The sequence below is a fragment of the Plecotus auritus genome, assembly GCF_963455305.1.
Source record: "Plecotus auritus genome assembly, chromosome: 3".
In the NCBI taxonomy this organism is placed as follows: Eukaryota; Metazoa; Chordata; class Mammalia; order Chiroptera; family Vespertilionidae; genus Plecotus; species Plecotus auritus.
In genome coordinates, this window is record NC_137772.1 from 27,955,717 (window position 1) to 27,978,133 (window position 22,417).

At 47.9% G+C, this 22,417-nt stretch overlaps 1 protein-coding gene across 8 annotated transcripts in view; it reads right to left on the bottom strand.

Moving 5' to 3' along the window:
- The window catches only part of ANK1 (ankyrin 1), a 223,234-nt gene that overhangs the window by 149,077 nt on the left and 51,740 nt on the right, over nt 1-22,417 (bottom strand). Inside the window, exon 2 of one of the 8 annotated variants that reach the window (XM_080662600.1) lies at nt 4,041-4,174. The exons of the other annotated variants lie outside the window; for them this stretch is intronic. Coding sequence (XP_080518726.1) covers nt 4,041-4,091 — 51 coding nt within the window. The 5' untranslated portion in view covers nt 4,092-4,174. The remainder of the gene's footprint in view (nt 1-4,040; nt 4,175-22,417) is intronic. 8 annotated transcript variants of the gene reach the window in all.

Consider the following 22,417-nt stretch of genomic DNA (forward strand, 5'->3'; position numbering starts at 1 on the left):
TGAGGGTCAATTAGCATATTCCCTCTTTATTAGATAGGATTTTTATTGATTTCAGAGAGGAAGGGAAAGGGAGAGAAAGCTAGAAACATCAATGATGAGAGAATCATTGATGGGCTGCTTCTGCACACCCCCTACTGGGAATCAAGCCCGAAATCTGGGCATGTGCCCTGACCAGGAATCTAACTGTGACTTCCTGGTCCATAGGTCAATGCTCAACCTCTGAGCCATGCCAACCAGGCTTGGTCACATTCTTTATCAGTGGATGCAGAAGCTCAGTGGTTGCCCAATGTGTTCTAGAAATGATCTCTCCCGAGAATGGAGTTGCCATGAAAGATGATGAAGGGAAGATACGGGCAGAAGAGCAGTGACCTGGGAGGTAGGGGGCCAGGTTCTGGCCTGGACCTTGATGCTGACTTTCTTTGAAACTCTGGACTAGTCTTTGGACCTCTCCATCACCTGAAACGTGAGGGATGGCTGTGGGTACCCACTAGTTCCCTTGTGATAATCAAGCTCAGAGAGTTTCTTCTACCATTAAATATACTATACTTAACACACAACCTGGCAACCCCACTCCTGGGTAGGTATCCAAGGTAAATGAAAACCTATGTTCACACAAAAACATTATACATGTTTTATTTATAGTCACCCCAACCTGGAAACAACCCAGAAGTCCTCGGTGGGTGAGTGAACAAACAAACTGGCACACCCATGCCCGGGATTACTACTCAGGAATGAACCACTGATACTTGTAATAACCTGGACAGATCTCAAATACCAAGCAGAAAGAGCCAGATGCATTTATATGACTTTCTGGAGAAAGCAAAACTGTAGTAGCAGGGAATAGAGCTGTGGTTGCCGGGGGTGGGTGGGGGGAGGACATGACTACAAAGGCAGCACGAGAGGATTTGAGGGGGGGTGATGGAGTGATGTTCTGTTGATTGTGGTGGCACATGACTGCATTTGTCACAACTCATAAAGGGGAGTACATTTTACTGTAATTGAATTTTTTAAAAATAAATGTTAAAAAATATTTTAAGCCCTAGCCGGTTTGGCTCAGTGGATAGAGCGTCGACCTGCAGAATGAAGGGTCCCAGGTTCGATTCTGGTCAAGGGCACACGCCCGGGTTGCGGGCTCGATCCCCAGTAGGGGGCGTGCAGGAGGCAGATGATCAATGATTCTCTCATCTTTGATGTTTCTCTCTCTCCCTCTCCCTTCCTCTGTGAAATCATTAAAAATATTTTTTTAAATAAAAGAAAAAAGAAAGAAAAGTAGCTATGTTTTTTAAAAAAATAATATTTTAAAACTCAAGCCCAAATCCTTCAAGACTGAAGAGAAAGAATGACTTCCCACTGAGAGGAGAGAGGCGGGGAAAGGAAAGGCTCCTCAAAGTCAGCTCTGGCCCCCCAGGGCCTGCCTCCCCACTGCTCCACGCACCCACCATGCCATTCCCTCCAGGCTCTCAGCACCACAGATGCCAGGCCAGACCGTGTCACAGAACATAACTAAAGGTTCAGGGCAGCAAGGGCAATAAACCCAGAGATGAACGCTCAACTCATGGGCTCCCTGCCTAGCTCCCACCCAGCGTCAATGAGACAAAGGCCACCTCTACCATTGAGCTGGCTGAAGACCTGGAGCCCCAAGAAAGCAAAGCCCAGGGGAGCAATCTGGGTATCAGATGAGGTGCCCAGAATGAGGACCCACTTCTTCTTTTTTCTTCTCTGTTTTGTTAATCCTCACCCGAGGATATTTTCCCATTGATTTTCAGAGAGTGTGGAAAGGAAGAGGAGAGGCAGAGAGAAACATCAGTGTGAGACACATCGATTGGTTGCCTCCCCACACATGCCCCGACCAGGGCCGGGTATTGAGCCTACAACAGAGGCATGTGCCCTTGACTGGAATCGAACCTGGGACCCTTCAGTCTGCAGGCTGACAGCTCTATCAGCTGAGCCAAACCGGCTAGGGCCATGGTCGGCAAACTGCGGCTCACGAACCACATGCGGCTCTTTGGCCCCTTGAGTGTGGCTCTTCCACAAAATACCACAGCCTGGGCGAGTCTATTTTGAAGAAGTGGCATTAGAAGAAGTTTAACTTTAAAAAACTTGGCTCTCAAAAGAAATTTCAATCGTTGTACTGTTGATATTTGGCTCTGTTGGCTAATGAGTTTGCCGACCACTGGGCTAGGGTGAACCCACTCCTTCTTAATTGATTAACACCAGAGTGCCTACCCCCTTCAAGGGAGACTTCTCTTCCAGGGTTACAGAGAAATACAGGATGCCCAATAAATCTGAATCTCGGATAACAATGAGAAACATTTTGGTATAATATTTGCATGCATTTCTATTTGCTAAATCTGACTCCACTATCCTCCACCCATAGCAGTGTGGCCTCGCTTACCACCCATCGGAAGGTAATTTGCTGCACCTCCCTCAATCTGTTGTCCCCCTTGGTGCATCCCCTGGAGATTAGAGAAGTGGGTCTGTTGGGCAAATCTCTCTAGAAACCTGGCCCCAAAGCAGACTGTGGTGCTGGGAAAGGGGAGAAGGGACAAGCAAATAGCATACCCTCCCCAACCTCTACTCCCTCACAGAAGCTGGAATGCAAGGCCAAATGTGGGGGGCGGGGACTTGGACAGGCAAACCCAGCCTGAGGCTCTATTCATGAGCAGGGGTAAGGGCAGCCCCAAGCCCATACCAGCATGCATCAGACCCTCTCGAAGGATAGAAGGGGTCACTTGTAGAGACCACTCCTCAGAGGAATTCTGCAACCTCAGGTGGATTCGCCCCACCTCCGAGGTCTTCCCAGCCACCCTGGGTGACTCAGAGTAGTGTCTACACTCCCCAAGGCCCTGTGATTACAGCAGTTAGCTGAAGGAGGTGCCACCCACAAGCCCCACAAGGTAGGGAAGGGGGTGGCATTTGTTTTCTGGGGCTTTTTATTTTGCCATTAGCAGAGGGAAAAATCTGTCTGGAATTTATATTAAAAGCTCCATCAGATGCTAAGCAGCTGCTCCCCATCTGTGAGGTTGCTGGAACAAGTTTACACTGAAACACCAGGGATTTAGGTTAGATTAGATATGGGGAGGGGAGCTGTGACAAAAAACATGGCCAAAGGTGGGAATGGGCCCTGCCTAGGAGAGGGTCATCTCCTGTTCCCTGGTTTCCAAACCACAGGTTAGCGTTTGCCCGATGGGGGGCCAGATGGTGCCTCAAATTCTCATCGTAGCCTCTCATTCTCCCACTCATACAATGACCAAATATTTACCAAGCGTGCCTGTGTTCAGGTGCTGTGCTAGTGCCAGGGCTATGAAGATACGTACAAAACAGTGCTGGCACTCCAGGAGGTCACATTCTGGGGACCACCCCCACCACAGGGGCCAACAGGATAACAGAGATGAGCTGGGAATGACAGGAGTATAGCAGGGCTGCAGCCAGACGTTCAGGCTGGGTTCCCGAGGTCCTGTCTGAGCTGTCTTAAAGGAGAAGCAGAGGTTATCCAGGAGGAGGCAGGGTGGAGCTTAGAGATCGAAAGGGCCAGTGCTCTAGGCACAGGGCCCCATATGGGCAAAGGCATGGAGGCAAGAAACAGCTGAGACTGTGCAGGGAACAACAGTGTGGCTGCAGCATAAAACTGGAGCGTGACAGAGATAGGCACGGAGGGCTGCTGGGCCTGGCATGACAACTTAGGGGTTTCACTCTATCCTGAGCAGCATGGAGGCTTAACATGTCAGAGTGCCATGTCCAAGGGGCATCTCAGGACAGTCACTGCAGCAGAGAGGAGCAGGGCTGGTGAGCAGGAGACAGATTTGAAGAACACTCAGGTGATACATCAGACCTGGACACAAATCACAGCCAAGTCTGCTCTCCAGTCTCCAGCCTGGCCCCGACTCCGCCCACCGTTTCAGCCAGAGTTGCATGAGTGCCTCTGGACCTGGGTCTGCAGGAAGAGGTTATCAGGGTCCAGGGCAGCCTTTTAGTGGTCGCCCTGGCGATGTCCTGAAGGCATCAAAGAGGTAACACAAAGTATAAGAACATGGCCCAACCTTAGTGGGTGCGATGTGGCAGATGGAGCCTAGGTAAGGGTTCCAGAGCATCTGCCCTCCCCTCTGCAGCTCGGCATCCTTGTCGGTCCAATGATGGGCTGCAAAGGCTACACAGTCCTATTGGGTCCAAGGACCTGCAGAGGGTGAAGATAAGTAAATGCGGCTCAGTGCTGCCGCCTACTGTTCTCCTCCTGACATTGCACACACTGGGCACCACTGAACACCCCCACTCTCCAGCACCTTCCCACACTGACTAGGACGGTCATGGGGGCATGACTCATTCCAGGTAAGGGAATCAGTTGAAGCAGCCACAAGAGGTGTAGCTAGAAGGAAGGAGGTGTCCCTGGGCCATCCTCAGTGAGTCTTTCCACATCCAGTCTGAGAAGTAATGGGTGGTCGATCGGCTGTTGGGAGGACACTCAGGCCAAGGCTGGATCACCACCCTGTCCTGGGGGAGGTGAGGAGGCAGGAGGAGGAACACAGGCTAGTTCAAGGGTGGGCGAGCGGCAGCTCCAGGCTACATCCAGTCACTGATTGTTCTGTACAGCTCACGAACTCAGAACGCTTTTCACATTTTTAAATGATTGGAAAAAATCAATCAAGAATAACGGTTGTGGCAGACAGTGTGGTCTGCAAAATCTAAAATATTTACTGCCTGGCCTTTTACAGAAGTTTTCGGACTCCCGGACTGGAGGGCGGCTGAGGTCACTCCCGCTCTGAGGTGTTGATGGGGGTCAGGGCCGCCCTGGAGCACTGCCAGCAGGAAGTCTGTGGCTCCCCCAGAGCAGACCAAAGCCTCCCAGCCCAGCCCCACATGGCCCTCTCATCTGGCGAAGCCCCCCGCCCCGCCCCCACCCCACCCCACCCCCCTGCCGCATGCCTCTGGCCAGTGTCTTCTAAGCCCCTCACAGGGAAAGGCGAGAGGACCCACTGTCTCCCGAGGTGGGGAGGGCGGGAAGGGGCTGGAAGGAGAGCAGCTGGGGTCAAATGTGCTGACCCCCACACTCTCTCTAGGCCTGAGCCCAGCATAGCTGTTCCAGTGGGGAGGCTGATGCTCCCCCTTGGAACTCTGTCAGGAACGACGTGGCTCTCTGAGGCTCAGAGAAATTCTTCAGCAGTTCTGCTAGGCCCCAATTTGCCCGAAAGTTCCCCTGTGCCCAGCTCAACTCACAGGCCTTGTCAAAGTGACCTCCTTTCATGCAAATCTCTTCCAAAGAAGGAAAACCTGCTGACGAGTCAGTTCTTTCGTTAACCAAAAAGTACTTTTTTTAAGAAGAAAAAGACCTCAGTTCTGGCTCTTTCTGGGAGAGGAAGTCCTTGGCAACATAAAGAAATGAAGGCATGTTTGCACCCTCCAGCAATGTCTTGCTCTGTCTCCTGTCTACAATGGCAGGTACCATGTGATTAAAGAACAAGAACACAAGTCGCCATGCAGCGAGCACAACCCTCGCCAGACACCGTGGCAGGCCCTGTGCTGACGTAGTCTCAGCACTGTGGGCGGGGCCCTGCCTTCCCCGGGATGGTGCTGGTCTTGGGGTCTTAGGCAAGTTCCATTTCTCAGTGCCCTGGCTTCCAATTGGCGACCACTCCGCCAGAGTTCATGGCCGTGAAGGCAGGAGGCATGGGGGGGTGGGGGAGAGGGAACAGTACATGGGGCTGGCCGTTGTCTGGCTCTTCAGTCAGTAGCTGTGTGACACGTCTCAGAGACTATGCCCTGATTACATGACATTATACCAACAAAGCATAAAGGTTCGCTTTCCTTACATTTCCTTGACCCTGAAAATGGAGAGCGTCTCGCCAAGCCCTTTCTCACAGGGTGGCTTTAAGGCTTGGATGAGATAAAGGATGCAGTCGAGCTGTTTAGCCATAAATCTCTACAGTCGTGCATCCTTCAGCAAACCGTTCTTAAACAAGGACTAGATGCCACTTCCTAGACTATGTTCTGGGATGAAAGTGAACAAGGCAGAAAGAGACCTTGGTCAGGTGAGATTTGAGTCTACTTTTCATAAATAAAGAAGGTGTGCTTTTTATTTCTCAAGCACATGACCCTTGTGTTCCCGAGTTGGGGAGCAAAGACATTGACTGTGGGCTTCCCATTCCATTGTTAAGTCTCATAACCTGGGGATGGTTATTTGAGCCTTCATTTACCTACCTGTAAAATGGGACACTGCTGTCTGTGAAAAGGAAATGAATTAATATGCATGGAAGCTTTTGGCATGGTCTGTGGCATAGGAAAGATCTTTTAAAATGTCAAGTTTAGCAGATAACAGACAGAAAAATAATACCAGGAGCATAAGCATATTCACCTTAAAAATTGAGGCTGTAGGGAAAGCTCGGGCACCCTGAGCCCCAGGGAATGGGAACTGGACCTCAGATGTCACCTCTTCCACATATCTACCCCTTCCTGCTATTGGTGCCCTCTCTCTGAGCCTCTAAACTAGGGGTCCTCAAACTACGGCCCGCGGGCCACATGCGGCCCGCCGAGGACATTTATCCGGCCCACCGGGTGCCGCTGCCTGTCCTGCTTAGCAGCCGACTCATCCCAGGCCCACAGTGCGCATAGGAATTTGTTCATAGCTGTTTTTTTTAACTATAGTCCGGCCCTCCAACGGTCTGAGGGACAGTGAACTGGCCCCCTGTTTAAAAAGTTTGAGGACCCCTGCAATGCCTCTCACAAAAACAGTGCCCATGGATATATACTGAGTGGCCAGATTATTATGACCACCTGACATTTGTAGGCAAATTAGCCGTACACTGCATCGTATGGGATATGGAAGCTGAAGGCCTGTTCGAACACCTTTGCTGTCTGCAGTTACCAAGATAAAATGTCTCCAATTCGCACAGGAACACAAGAATTGGAGTCAAGCATTGGAAAAAAGTCATGTGGTCCAATGAATCACGTTTCCAGTTGCATCATGCAGATGGCAGAGTGAGAATTTCATGGAAACAGCATGAAAGCATGCACCCCACATGCATGAGTACAGCCCTTCAAGCTGGTGGGGGCAATGTTGTGGTTTGGGGCATGTTTCCCTGGCATGATTTCAGCCCTTTAATTCGTGTGGAACAACGTCTGAATAGCACAACATACCTAAGTATCGTTACTGATCAAGTTCACCCTATCATGTTGATGGCGTATCCCAATGGAGATGGCTTCTTCCAACAAGATAATGTGCCATGCCACGGTGCTCGTATTGTGCAGGAGTGGTTTCCAGAACATGAGGGAGATTTTACCTTGCTTAGGTGGCCCCCACAATCACCAGATCTCAATCCAATTGAGCATTTGTGGGACGAAGTTAAAAAAGCCATCAGACAGCTGGTTCCACAACCATCAAATCTCACAGAACTGGACAGTGCTATTCATCAGGCATGGTGTCAGATTCCTCGCATCACCTTTCAACATCTCATGGAGTCAATGCCAAGAAGAATCGCCGCAGTATTGAAGGTAAAAGGTGGCCCAACCAAGTACTGATGGGGTGGTCATAATAATCTGGCCACTCAGGGTATATATGAACATTAATCACTACCATTTATTGGGCACTTTTATCTGCAATACCCATCATCTACTTAATTCTCACAATAGTTCTATAAGAGGCATTATTGCTATCCCCATTTTACAGATGGGGAAAATGAAGCACAGGAAAGTTTGGTAAATTGCCCAAGGTCACATTGCTGGTAGTTAAAGCAGTCAGGGCTTGATCCCTAGTCCATCTGATTGCACAGTCCACAGGTTATACAATCTGGGTCACCCGGGTGGGTCTGGGGGGTGGCAATGAGCCCAGGGTGCTTGTGAAACATCCTATATAATAAAAGGCTAATATGCAAATCGACTGAATGGCAGAACAACCGGTCGCTGTGACATGCACTGACCACCAGGGGCAGAGGCTCAATGCAGGAGCTGCCCCCTGGTGGTCAGTGCGCTCCCACAGGGGGAGTGCCACTCAGCTGGCTCATGGCTGGCGAGTGCAGCAGCAGTCGTGGGAGTCTCTGCTGCCTCCGCTGCAGGCGGGTGGTAAGGAACGAGGGGTCCTGGACTGCGAGAGCCCTGGACTGTGAGAGGGATGTCTGACCGGTAGGCGGACATCCCCTGAAGGGTCCCAGACTGCGAGAGGGTGCAGGCCGGGCTGAGGAACCCCCCTCCCCCAGTGCACGAATGTTGTGCACCGGGCCTCTAGTACTATCCTAATAATATCTAATGTTCATTAAGCACTTACTATGCGCTACACACTCCTGTACTGTGTCTTAAAGAGATCTTCAAATATATAATAACAACCACATCACCTGCATCTGCTAGGAATGAGCTGTAGAAAGAGGAACTCGCCTGCCTTCTCTGTGTCAGCAATTTTCAGTTATAATTGGTACTTTTATGTAATAACCATAGTGCTGACTCTGTGCCAGGCATGCTCCAAGCACTTTGCAGGAATGAAATAAGATGGGTACTACTGTTATCCTCACTTTGATGGAGATAAGGAAACGGAGTCACCTGGCCAGAGTTACCCAGGCAGTAAGTGGGAGAGCTGATACACACCCAGGCAGTCTGCACCCAGAGCCACCGTGTGCCACCCAGCCTGCTCCCTCCCTGAGCTGCACAGGGAATCAGGGGACCACAGGGAAGCGGGGCCCCTTCCCCGGAGACAACTGTGCAAGGAACAGTGCTTGGCGGACAGTAGGCTCGGCTTCCCCCGGGCCCTAGAGAGGCCCTTCCATCTCTGGCTTGCTCAGATGGGTGGGATAAGAGTTCCTTGAAATATTGCCCTGCACTCAATCTCCAGTGGGGAAGGTGGGCGGAGGGGGGGGGGGGTGGGCGGCAGCTGATTGATGATTCTCTCCCATCATTGATGTTTCTATCTCTCTCTCCCTCTCCCCTCCTCTCTGAAATCAATTTTAAAATATTTTTAAATAAAAATAAACGTTGCCCTGCTAAACGGTGTATTAGCCCCAAATCCTCACCCACTGTGGGGTTTTCCCAATGTAAGGATGGGCACCCCTAAGGATTGGGGCCTCATCTTTATCAATGACTGATAACAACCAAATCACCCAAAATTATACCCTAGGAAACGATTGGCCACCAGCACCCCTCAAAATTGTCAAGGTCGTCAAAAAACAAGGGAAGTCTGAAACGGTCACAACCAAGAAAAACCGAGGACACATGATTGACAGAATACACCACGGCATCCTGGAACAGAAAGAGGGTATGAGGAAGGACTAAGCAATCTGAATAAAGTATAGACTTTAGTTACAAAACGGTATCAACACTGGGTCATTAATTGTAACAAATGTGCCATCGTAATGGGAGATGTTAATAATAAGGGAAACCAGGTGTGGTGTATATAGGAACTCTCTGTTCTCTCTTTGCAACTTTTCTATAAATCTAACACTGTTCTAAAAAGGGTACTATAGTGCTCGCTTCGGCAGCACATACACTAAAATAAAAAGGGTACTATAAAAAATATGTACTCATTAATGATACTGCTTAATTCTACCGCTATGTCTACTTTTTCACATTTCAATTTGTCTTAGTCTGCTCAGGCTGCTAGAACAAAATACCATAGTCATGGGGGTGGGGGGCCTTCAAACACAGACACATTTCAGTGAGCACTTCCAGTGGGACAGGAGCAGCACACGCCACTGGGCACAGGGCTCTCCCAGCCAGTCCAGCTCTGTCTTACCGGGAACATCCCTTCTGGGCGAAATAACCTGATGTTTCTAGTGCTGAGGTTACAAGTGGTTTGTTGAAACCCAGGGATGGCACTGGACGGGATACAGGGGCCAGGTTAGCCCAGTGGTCGGCAAACTCATTAGTCAACAGAGCCAAATAGCAACAGTACAACGATTGAAATCTCTTTTGAGAGCCAAATTTTTTAAATTTAAACTTCTTCTAACGCCACTTCTTCAAAATAGACTCGCCCAGGCCGCGGTATTTTGTGGAAGAGCCACACTCAAGGGGCCAGAGAGCCGCATGTGGCTCGCGAGCCACAGTTTGCCGACCACGGGGTTAGCCTGTTCAGCAGGTAGGAAGCCAGGCTTTGAGCCAGGTAGAAACTCCGAGGCACCATGCTGATCACTAACCAGGCTGCCCTGGAAGCCAGGGAATGACACTGGGGATGGCGATGGGGGACAGGGACCCGGGGACACCAGGGTGAAAAGAGAGGGGTAGGACAGAGTCCCTCCTTCACTGTGGCTTTCAAATAAAGGTCTGGAGTCAGGCCATTTCCTAGTTCAAGTGACCCTGGGCAATCCATGTGTCTCCTTTAAGACTCAGTTTCTTCATCTGTAAAATGGAGATAATAAGAGCACCTACCTCATGTCATTTCTGTGCAGATCAAATGAGAACATGTATTAATATTCAGACATGAAGGTAACCACCCAAAGACCTAAACAGAGAAGCCAGGGGGGTGCTGGGCCGGGTGCGGGGGAGAAGGATGGGGACTGTTGCTGTCATTTAACCCTGTGCACCCATTACTTGGATAAAATGAGTGACAACCTGTGTTAGATGAGACAGTGCATGTAAAGCTCTCAGCCCTCTGTCAGCACACAGAGCAAGTGCCCAGCACACACAGACCATGAGGCTGGGAGTCCCGAATCCGTTCTGTCCCTGGAGACCTTCCCTGGGGCTCCCCGGGAGGCCGAAGGGATGATGACGATGGGAGTAGAGTCCAGAAAATCTCGGTGAGATGGACCGATGGACACGAACTTGATTACCAAACCCTAGAACACCAGAGCAAGCAGATCTCTCTCGAAGTCTGAGGGAGGAGATCTGAGACCAAATTTACAGCAGCTCACAAATATATGGAGCTTGTTAACCCCAGAGAGGAGCAGGCAGGAATCAGAGGGAAGGTCCGGAAGGGCTTCCGTCAATCTCGTCACGAAACCACTGAGGGAGCCCAGGGGGCTCTGGCGTGTCCCTGGCCTGTGGAAGCTGAAGTCTCAGAGGCAGCTGTGCTTTGCCCTGTCCAACACCTCCACCGGGAGGACCTCGGCACTCCCTCGGGCATCCACAGGTGAACAGTGGGTGTGGCCGGTCTAATAAGGACAGCCAGACACAGGGGAACAGGGAGGCTGAGGCTCACAGGCAGGCCCCGGCCAGGAAGGTGGATGGACGTCCACGGGCCTCTGCACCTGCCGTCAGGATGGCCAGCACAGATGGCAGCCTTCCATCACCATTGTACATCCTGACCGCACTCTGTGCACACAGGCATACCCCCCCACCACACACACACACACACACACACACACACACGTGTGCGCGCGTGCGCTGCTGTGGAGGGTGAGCACAGTTACAGAGTCAGAGGCTCTGGGCTCCAGCCTCACCACCTGATCCTTGACAAAACCTTTCATCTCCCTGAGCTGGGGTTTCCACAACTGTAAGGACAGACCTACCTCCAAAGAGACGTGGCAAAGAGCAAGGAGGGACAAAATGTCTATGGGAGAGCTGTGTAAACTGCCAGTCAGTGTGTGAATGTAAACTGTTGTTATTAAGTGGTCAGTTCTGCTTTAGATGATAGAAAACGTAATTTCTTCATCCAAGGAAAGAACAATGAGGGGAGGGGGTAGGCACAGCGTTGGGAGAGGAAAGGTCAGAAGCAAGAACGGAGAAGCGCCCTCTGGGATGAGTCTTCTGGCCCCACCTCCCTGGCCAGCGACTGGGTTTGCACCAGCTTAAGATGGGAAGGAAAAAGGTACCTTTATGCAGCTAACTGACCAAGTTCATTTTTATTCTGAAAGAGACACTCGTTAGCCCAAAACAAGAGGAAGGGGATAGCAACTCTTACACACGATAATGTGAATTTTTGAACAAAGGGACTAGCAATTTCTTCATTAGGGGCTTCTCTCATTTCTTCAGTGGCCTCGGGCTAGGGCGCCTGCCTGCTGGGGAGCTGTGATTCGCAGCAGGGTCTGCTCTCTAGAAAGCTTAAGAGAGGCCCCATGCAAAGGTGTGTGCCTTGGGGAGAGGGCTTTGAGACTCAGGAGTTTTAATTGTGAAACCGTGAGTCACCCCCTTCCTGGTGAGTCACCTCCTTCCTGCTGAGTTCTACTCGCTCTGTGAGTGGGGGGAGGAGAAATGATTAACTCTAGGAAACCGACTCATTTGCATGATCATTTGCATAGAGGTACATAAATTATGCCTTCCTATGGAACTAGTCTGACCATGAGTAAAAGCAAAAGGAAAAGGCCTTTCTATTCCTCATCCCCACCTGTTTTTCTTCTTCCTCTCCCACTACTTGCTTGAACATACCAAAACGACCTTAAGCTTCCCCGGGCAAAAAGTACATCAGCCCCAACCGGTTTGGCTCAGCGGATAGAGTGTTGGCCTGCGGACTGAAGGGTCCCAGGTTCCATTCAGTCAAGGGCATGTACCTTGGTTGCGGGCACATCCCCAGTAGGGGGTATACAGAAGGCAGCTGATCCATGTTTCTCTCTCATTGATGTTTCTAGCTCTCTATCCCTCTCCTTTCCTCTCTGTAAGAAATTAATAAAATATATATTTTTTTAAAATTATACTTAAAAAAAAAAGTACATCAGTGCGTGTAGTACACATAGACTTGCTTGGTATTTTGGAGTCACAAAAAGTCCTGCTTCCTTCCATCCTTTCCCCCTACCTCATCTCCAAATTCATTCCCACTATCTTCTTTGCAACATGGAATGCCTCAGACGTCTGAGCTCATGGTCCGTGGAAGCTGAGGATTCTTGAGCTAAAGGGCAGGGAGTGGCAGGAGGCTGGGAGCTTCATGGGGGCAGGGATGCTGTCTGTCTGTGCTGCACGGCTCCCAGGGTCTATGGTTGGACAAACAAGACCCCCTTGACCAACTGAGGCCCAGAGCATGGCTGTGGCATGGCCAGGTTCGCGCAGCTCACTGTGGAGACCACCAAAGCCCTCATCGGAGTCCAGCGCTCTTTCCACAGGACCACACTGACCATTATACTGCAGTTGGGCAGACCCACTTGTGCGCCCTTTCAGCAGTATTCACCCCCAGGACAGGAGCACCAGATGAGCTGGGCTGGAGTTAGGACAGACTTCTGCCCAGGGCTGTGTGAGCTGGAGCACATGCAGGTGCGTCACCTGTCCCCATCTGAGCCGGCTCCCCAGGCCAGCTGGCATGTGTCCCGGGAACAGGGGCCAAGGGCAAATCGCTTCTTAATTACTGCTTACCGAGCAAGTTTTTGCTTTGGCCTGGGCAATGGCCAACTCCCCAAAACACACCGGGTCTCTTATCAGCCTGCAGTGAATTGACCTTTGGAATTGATCCTTGCCCCACCCATGGATCTTATTGTCATGGGAGAAGCTGCCGCAACCACCTCCAGCCACTCTGTCCCCACCCAGCCCACCCCACCCCTTTAGATGGCCTGAGGCCAGGCCCCCTTATCAGGGCCTCACCCACTCAGCCTGTCTTCACCACAAGGCCCAGAGGACTCCCAAAGGCAGTTCCTCAGCCTCCACCCGACTGCCACATCCCTTCAGCAGCCACAGAGAAGTTTTCCCATCTATCTCTCATTGGGTTTTCATACATAACCCTCTGAGGCAGGCAAGAAAGGCCAAAAGGAAAATTTTAAGTGACTTTTTCCCACCTTACAATGAACAAACTGAGATTTAGACAGTAGAACAGACTCACAAATTCAGAGCCGAGAGAGAAGCTATATTAGGGTAATTAATACACCTAGTATTGACAACAAAACAGCCCCCATCTCAGTGTTCGACACAAGAGCTTCACTTCCTGCTCATGTCACAGGCTAACGTGAGCTGGGTGACTTTTCAAGTGGCTGTCCTTCTGGTGGACACTGGGGATGGAGGCTCCTTCCATTCTGGGACACCCTGTCTCTAAGGATTACCCGGGGAGATACGGTAAATATGAGGAGGATGGCGCAGGTGAATTTGTGGTGAGGCCACTTCTGCCCTGGCTGGGTGGCTCAGTTGGTTGGAGTATCGTCCCATACACCAAAAGGCTGTGGGTTCAATTCCTGGTCAGGGCACATACCTAGGTTGCAGATTCAATCCCCAGTTGGGGCACATACAGAAGGCAAGCAATCAATGGTTTCTCTTTCACATCAATCTCTCTCTCTCTCTCTCTCTCTCTCTCTCTCTCTCTCTCTTTCTCTCTCTTCCAGGCTCTCTAAAATCAATAAACATATCCTCAGGTGATGATTTTTAAAAATGTTTTAATAGAAATGGTATACAAATCACTTCTGCACACATGTCATTGGCCAGAACTAGTCATGTGATTATTAACTGCAAGGAGGCTGGGAAATATAGTCTTCCTATGGAACAGGAAGAGGAAACATACAGGTGAGCATCCAGTCACTCTCTGCTACAGAGGAGACAATGACACCGACTTTTATCAATGGGTTCAATGTGCTGAGCACCTGACAGCTCAATGAAGGTTATTCATCTTCATTTTACCCATGAGCAGGTTCAGAGAATCCAGCAGGCAGACTCAAACCCTCTGCTCTGACATGAGAATACGTTCTCCTTGGAGAAAACAGAAACATACAAAAGACTATACTCCTTTTTGGCCATCCTACCTCCTAGCCCAGATCCCTCCCAAATTCACCCTGGTACTAATTTGATGTATATCCTTCTGGATTTTTTGTTCATGCATTTATATGTGCCGGGAGCCATAAAAGCAGTTTTGGTCTCACTTCCTGGTCAGCCCTACTTCCTGATAGAGCAAGAACAAAGAAAGCCCGCGCGCGCCAAAAAAGCCCGCGCATGCCAAGGGCCAGGAGAACCTCCCACATCAGAATAACCAATCAGCTAGGACAGATACCCAGTCCCCAACCAATCATCCCATGGCAACTCCTTATCCTACCCCACCCCTCCTGAGTGCTTCTATACCGCAACACTCGAATAAAAAAACGAGGCTTGATCAGAACCTTGTCTTGCCTCCGTTCTTCGCGTTCCTTGTTTGTTTCATTCTCTTAGGTGGTTCCTGCGTGCCCTCGTTGCTGCCCCGCGGCCGGGGCATCTGGCGCCCAACGTGGGGCAACCTGGGGACCCCCGACGAGAACGTCTACCGGAGAAGCCCTGGCCAGGCACCCCCCCAGAGTCGCCGCAAGGACCCGCGAGTGAAGACTCAGCATTAGATCGCCACGGTCCCACCCGCCGTGAGACAGATCGGAGTAAGGTAGGTAGACGATTTTTCAAACAAGATTTCAGAACATTTCACCCCTTTTTGCTCAACTGCTATTATTGGCTCTCTTGGTCGATTCTTTCCTGCCCACTAATAAGCACTCACTTGCCGATTTGGGGAAGAGTGAAGGGTACCCATCTCCGGCTGTGAGAACTCTGATTCACTTGAATTAGTACCGTCGCCCGGCTTTCTTGTCGCGAATTCTCTCCAATTATATCTACTCTTAAAACCTTGAGCTTGCTTTGAACAAAAGGTCGTTCACCTCACAGACTCAACAAAGGGAATTCCTACTCCCTGACAAGGGCAAAAGGGGTCTTCCCGTCTGTGCGGATCTGTGTAGGCGGATTATACCTACCGACTGTTTCACGCAAGCAAGGGAGTAAAGGGTAGAGTCGAAAAGAGAGTAATTCCGCCTGAATCCCTGGGTTGACGGGAAAATTCAGGCTGACCTGGAACGGGGATTATACGTCCCAGAGGCTTACGTGGGGGAACGAGTCACTCGGAGAGCCATCCAGTCGACCAATAATGGGGAATTCCTTGAGTGCCCATGAAATGTTCCTTGATGGTGTCAAGATATCCCTCAGAGCGCGAGGAATAAGGGTTAAAAGAAAAGACCTTAGGCAGTTCTTTGAGTTTGTTCATGATACCTGCCCTTGGTTCCCCCTAGAAGGAACTATTAATCAAAAACGCTGGGAACGGGTAGGAGATGCCCTACAGGATTTTTATTGGGCCCTTGGCCCTGAGAAGATTCCCGTTACTGCCTTTTCTTATTGGAACTTAATTCATGACATTCTAAAAATCCATTCTCAAGACCCTGATGTTAAAGAGGTCATCAAAACAGGAGAGGAGATTCTTAAGGAAAACTCCCGTCCCCCCTCAACATGCCCTTCAGTCGTTATAGATCTCCCAGGAGAACCCCCAGAGACCCCTAAAGACCAAAAACCTTTAAATATTAAAAAAGAACCAGAAAAGCCACAAGAAAGAATCCCCAATATCTACCCCTCGCTTACCTTTAAAAGAGATCATTCAGATCACCTAACCCCCCAAGAACAAGAAACCTTAGATGAGGAGGCGGCTCGCTATCATGATGACCCTTGGCGCCTAACTGCCCCGGCGCTTCATAGACCACCCCCCCATAATCCCAATTCCCTAGTTCATCCTTCTCCTCTTCCAGATTTTAACTCCCGTCCATCTGACCCCATCAGACAAGCTAAAATAACCCTTGCTCGAGAAGTTTCTTCTTTAAAGGAAATTTTACAGCAGAAACAAGAGCATGTCCAACTTATTAAAGAAATTCAAGCCCTCCAGGCTGAGCTTTCCACCCTAAGTCCTACCCAACAAAATACTCCTCCCTCAACAAAATCACCCCCCAACAGACGAAAAACTAAAACTAAAGCCCCGCCCCAGGCCCTATCGGCTAAAATACAATGCTAATGAACCTTGTTAAAAAAGTTAACTTTTAAGGCCTACGAGAACATAAATAAATTTGTCTCTGTTATAGAATTTATCCAAAGTGAATGCTTGAAAATAATTATAATTGACTCTAGAATCTCAAAGAAATTGTTGAAATATAGATAAATAATGTATTAATTATAAAGAGCTAAGTAGCCCAGGTAACTGGCTACGCCCTTTGTTAATGGAGGAAGGGGTAGACGCCCTTCCCCTAGAAGACAGGTAATCTAGTTTCCTGCCAGGAACCATCTTTGAAAAATGTGGTAATTTACATTAGAATAAACCAAACCGAGTTTTACAGAGCTACTGGCAAATAAAAAGTAAAGTTTAAATTTGCCTCATAAAAAACCTAGAGGACAGAATTGAATCTATTAATTGATTATGTCTTGTATTTTTCTTAAAAATGTAAAGTGTTATTAATCTAGGAAATGCTAAATATATTTGACTTGCCAGCTTTAAAAGTTCAAAGTGCAAATTAAATTGGGAGAAATTATATAGTTGTGGTAATTGTTTAAAGTATAAGAACTTATTTTTGAGAAAATAAAATGTTGTGTTTTCTCTAATAATTAGGAATTCAAAATAAGTTGCTTATTGGTCTAATTAAAAAAGAGGATTAATTCAAATTTTTCTATGCAAAAACTAGTTTAAAATCTAATTGATATCTTAAGATAATTATAAAAAGTATTATAATCTTTAAATCATATATGGATATATATATATTTGATCATTTTTTCCATGTTAAAATTTCAAGGCTTTAACAGAGATGATTCTTGGAAAGCTCCAAGGGCCAAGAGTAATACAAGAAATTTATTCTCTTCTTAAAGGAAATCTTTTTAAATTTAACAGATCTAATATACTTGAAATTGCATGGAAAGCCTTATCAAATAAAAATTAATAAATTTATTTTAAATGTTATGAAGGTTTTGTCCTCTAAGAAGGGCGAAATGAAGTAACTAAATATTTCTTATAATCCAACAGCAGAATTTAAAATGACAAAAAGCCCATAGCTGCCTGCATTCTTAATTAAACTAAGAAGCGGGGCAACATTTGCTGCTTGTGAATCAGACATAAACATTTACTAAATTTGCTTTGCTTTTTAAATGAAGATACCTACTTTAATTACTTAAATAAATTAGCTTTTTAAATTATAATCAAGGTTTTCAGCTAAATGAAAAGCCAATATTTTTATAAACAATTCTAATAAAGACCAGAAACAGCTAGTGAGATTTTTGTTTGTCTGCAATATAAATTTGACTGTCTTTTAAAAGAACGGATTAGACAGCCACCATGATGGCCACATGTCTTGCCACTCCCCCTGGGGCCGCCATCTTGGAAGCCACAGGGGCCAACCCTTTCCTTTGGAATAAGCCAATGTCTTTGTAAGTAATTTGATTAAGTATTCTAAGAAAGTTACTGAAGGCTTCCCATGATCCCTCTGTATATGCAAATTAGCTAATGGGGATACTCTTAAAAAATAAAATTCCAGCTTAATAAAAAAGGAGAAATTTGAGAGGTGCAGAAATGTAACTAGACCTTGTCTATACAAAAAGAAATTGACAGCCAGTTTGAAATTGAATTGTCATGGCTTAGAGCAAAGAATATCCTTACATGATATTATTCTACAATGTCATTATAATTTTCGATGCTTTATAACAGCATGTTGTACAATTGTTCCAAACAAACTTACAAACTAATTCTTTGAATGATTGACAGTAATATAAAAAGGACATAAAAGGATTTAATCCCTTCCACTGTGTGGAAGGCCTCTTGGGAAGGTACTTGAGCATTCTGTATTGGCCCTTCTTGCCCATTTTGCCAAGAGAAACCCTCTTCTCACAATCCAATTGCCCACAGCTGTTGCCTGAGCTTTAGGTTGAAGCCTCGTAGTGGCTGGCACCATGGATCTGTCTCTCGCACAATGGCGTGAGCGGGGCCTTCCCTGGAGAAAAAACCTGGGTTCCCCAAAATATGTGACCTATGCCAGGGCCCCGCCAGTAGGCAAGAGGATCCCAAGGCAAGCGCTGGGCATGGAGGCCATAGGGGCATAGGCTACCAAGGAGACAGAACTGAACCTTACATCACCCTGCTTGGCCCCGGAGGATGGCTGGTTAGTCAATGACGGGTAAGACTCCTCAAGGGAGGGGCAACCTAAGACAGGCACAGTCGCAGGGGGCCATCAGGAGAGAACTTGGGGGTCAACAGAGGTGTGGCACAGATCCTCACCCCCCCAACATTACAGGGGTTTGAACACTCGCCCCTTCTGAGGGAGGTCTCCTGCCCCATGGCTGCTTCGTGCTTCCCATGCCCAGCTCAGATTGGGACCCAGGCAACAAGAGACTTGGCCCAGCTAAGACTGAGACCCAGGCAACAGAGAAGTGGTTGATGGCAGCTTCCCTATACCTAAATCTAGTGTAAATCCAGGAGTGCTCAGGGCTTTCTCAAGGATGCATATAATCCTTTCCATTAACTAAAATTGTTGTTAAAGTATTAAATTTGACAGTAAAATAGTCAAGTTTTCAGATTAATTTAAATTGGCTAAATGAAATAAGGGAATATTCAAGAAAATCTAATTGTACAAAAGGCTGTTCCTAAAGTATTAACCAAAATTTCTATTTGTAGTTCATTTCATGGTAAAATTGCTTAACATGCAATGAACCTAAAGCAGTCATATTTTTGTTCAAAAAAATAAAATTTAAAGTTATCAAGACTGCATTATATATTTTCCAAAAGCCTCCTAATAATTAAATCAAAAAAGGAGGGATAGTGGAGTAATATTATGTAAGGAAAAATACCATTGTAAGTAAATTACATCTAGAAAAATTTTTACTTTGAAAATTAATTTTCATTTGTTACGCTAACAGCAAGACACCCATGAAAAACACACATGGTGTCAAAATAAGCCAAAGGAAAATTAGTTGGGCAAAAATAAAAAGGATCCCAAGTCAAATTTATAGAAAAGACACCTTTATTAACTTTTGGTCGAGAATATGTTTGTATATTTTCAGAAAAAAAAAACTCCAGGACCATGTGGATTCCTGCAACAGAGAGGAATTAGCAGGAAATAATTCAGCCATGAAGACAAGAGGAAACGGCATACGCTGAGGGGCTCTTCTATAGGCCCTACCTGCAACCTAAGACAGGCACTGAATCAGAGCGATTCAGTTAAGCCGATGACGGGTAATGCAGGCGTTAAACCAGGTATCCCGAGTCTCCCGACCTAAGACAGGCGCAGCCACCGCAGGGAAGGCTCTCTGGCCTTAAGTCCAGGCTCTACCTCTCCTCCTCAAAAGATACTGAGAGCCGTTACCTGTGGGCTTGGGAAACCCACGGGAGGAGCCGGGTCACTACTCCCTCGCTCGGTTAAAGCCCACTCCCGCTTAAAAACAGAAAGGGAGGAGATGCCGGGAGCCATAAAAGCAGTTTTGGTCTCACTTCCTGGTCAGCCCTACTTCCTGATAGAGCAAGAACAAAGAAAGCCCGCGCGCGCCAAAAAAGCCCGCGCATGCCAAGGGCCAGGAGAACCTCCCACATCAGAATAACCAATCAGCTAGGACAGATACCCAGTCCCCAACCAATCATCCCATGGCAACTCCTTATCCTACCCCTCCCCTCCTGAGTGCTTATATACCGCAACACTCGAATAAAAAAACGAGGCTTGATCAGAACCTTGTCTTGCCTCCGTTCTTCGCGTTCCTTGTTTGTTTCATTCTCTTAGGTGGTTCCTGCATGCCCTCGTTGCTGCCCCGCGGGCCGGGGCATATATGCATACTAGAGGCACAGGTGCACGAAAATTCGTGCACTTGTGGGGGGGGGTCCCTCAGCCCTGCCTGCGCCCTCTTGCAGTCCAAGACCCCTTGGGGGATGTCCAACTGATGACTTAGGCCCGCACCAAATAGGGAGTGGGCCTAAGCTGTTAATCAGACATCCTTAGCACTGCCGGGAGGTGGGAGAGGCTCCTACTACTGCCACTGTGCTGGTCAGCCATGAGCCTACTTCTGGCTGAGCAGTGCTCCCCCTGTAGAAGTGCACTGACCACCAGGGAGCAGTTCCTGCACTAAGTGTCTTCCCCTTGGTGATCAGTGCGTGTTATAGTGACCAGTTGTTCTGCTGTTAGGGTCAATTTGCATATTACCCTTTTATTATATAGGCTATGTCCTCACACTGATTATCCAATTTATTTATTCTGTTCTTTAAAAAATAGAACTAGGTGGAAAAATGGCGGCGGAATAGACAGACATGTCCCGAGCCTTGTCCCAGAGCAGATAGAAAGAACAGCTTAGGGTTGCATGGGGAGTGTCTGTTGGAGAGTTAAGGGACAGCTATACTCTAAGAGAAGGTCGGGGACTGCTGGACGGGGCTCCCCTGACCGGGTGCCCTCACTGCTGCTGGGTTCCCTCCTGGAGCCACCAGCTCAGACGTGGAGACTGCGCCATATTGAAGGGGAAAGTGAATGTTATCTGAAGCCTGAAAATCTACAACAGTGGCACCCACCAAACAGCTGCAAACCCCAGAGCACCGGTCCCCAATTGGCGTAAACATGTGGATTCAGAGGAGCTCTACACTCCACCATGGAAAGGTCAGATTTTGCCTGGGATAAGGAGAGAGAGAACTACATAACCAGACACCCGGAGAAGAGAGACCATGGGGAGACAAAAACAGCCCGCATATGAAAGAAAAGCAGGAATCACCAGAAAAGGAAGTAAACGAATGGAGGCAAGCAACCTGCCAGAGAAATAATTCAGAGAAATGGTCATAAGGTGGCTGAAAAGAATGGAAGACAAATTCAACAATATGGGTAAGAACCAAGAGGAAATGAAGAAGAACCAAGAAGAAATAAAAAATAACATAGCTGCTGTAAAGAACTCAATAGAAAGCATCAAGAGTAGACTAGAAGAAGCAGAGGACAGCATCAGTGAGCTAGAAGACAAGGTAGGAAAAAATACCCAAGTAGAGCAGCTTCTAGAAAAAAAAATTAAAAAGCAGGAGGAGAGCCTAAGGGAACTTTGGGACAACACGAAACAAAACAACATCTGCATAATAGGGGTTCCTGAAGGAGAGGAAACTGAGCAAGGAATAGAAAACCTGTTTGAAGAAATAATGACAGAAAACTTCCCTGACATAGGGAAGAAAAAACCCACACAAATCCAGGAAGCTCACAGAGTCCCAAGCAAAATGAACCCCAAAAGACCAACGCCAAGGCACATAATAATTAAATTGGCAAATACCAACGACAAAGTAAGAATCTTAAAAGCAGCCAGAGAGAGACAGAAAGTTACCTACAAAAGAACCCCCATCAGACTAGCAACTGATTTCTCAACAGACACTCATCAGGCCAGAAGGGAATGGAATGAAATATACAAAGTCATGCAAAGGAAGGGTCTGAATCCAAGAATACTGTACCCAGCAAGGCTATCAATCAAAATTGAAGGTGAAATCAGGAGCTTCACAGACAAAAAAGGACTAAGGGAATTTATTACCACCAAACCAGCAATGCAAGAAATGCTAAAGGGTCTGCTGTAAAAAAAAAGAAATAGGAAGCGAAGAAGGAACACAGGGGTAAAGAATAAAAATGGCAACAAGTACATATCAATAATAACTTTAAATGTAAATGGATTAAATGCCCCAATCAAAAGACATAGGGTAACGGATTGGATAAGAAAACACGACCCAGCCAAAACCGGTTTGGCTCGGTGGATAGAGCGTCAGCCTGCGGACTCAAGGGTCCCAGGTTCGATTCCGGTCGGGGGTGTGTGCCTTGGTTGCGGGCACATCCCCGGTGGGGGGCGTGCAGAAGGTAGCTGA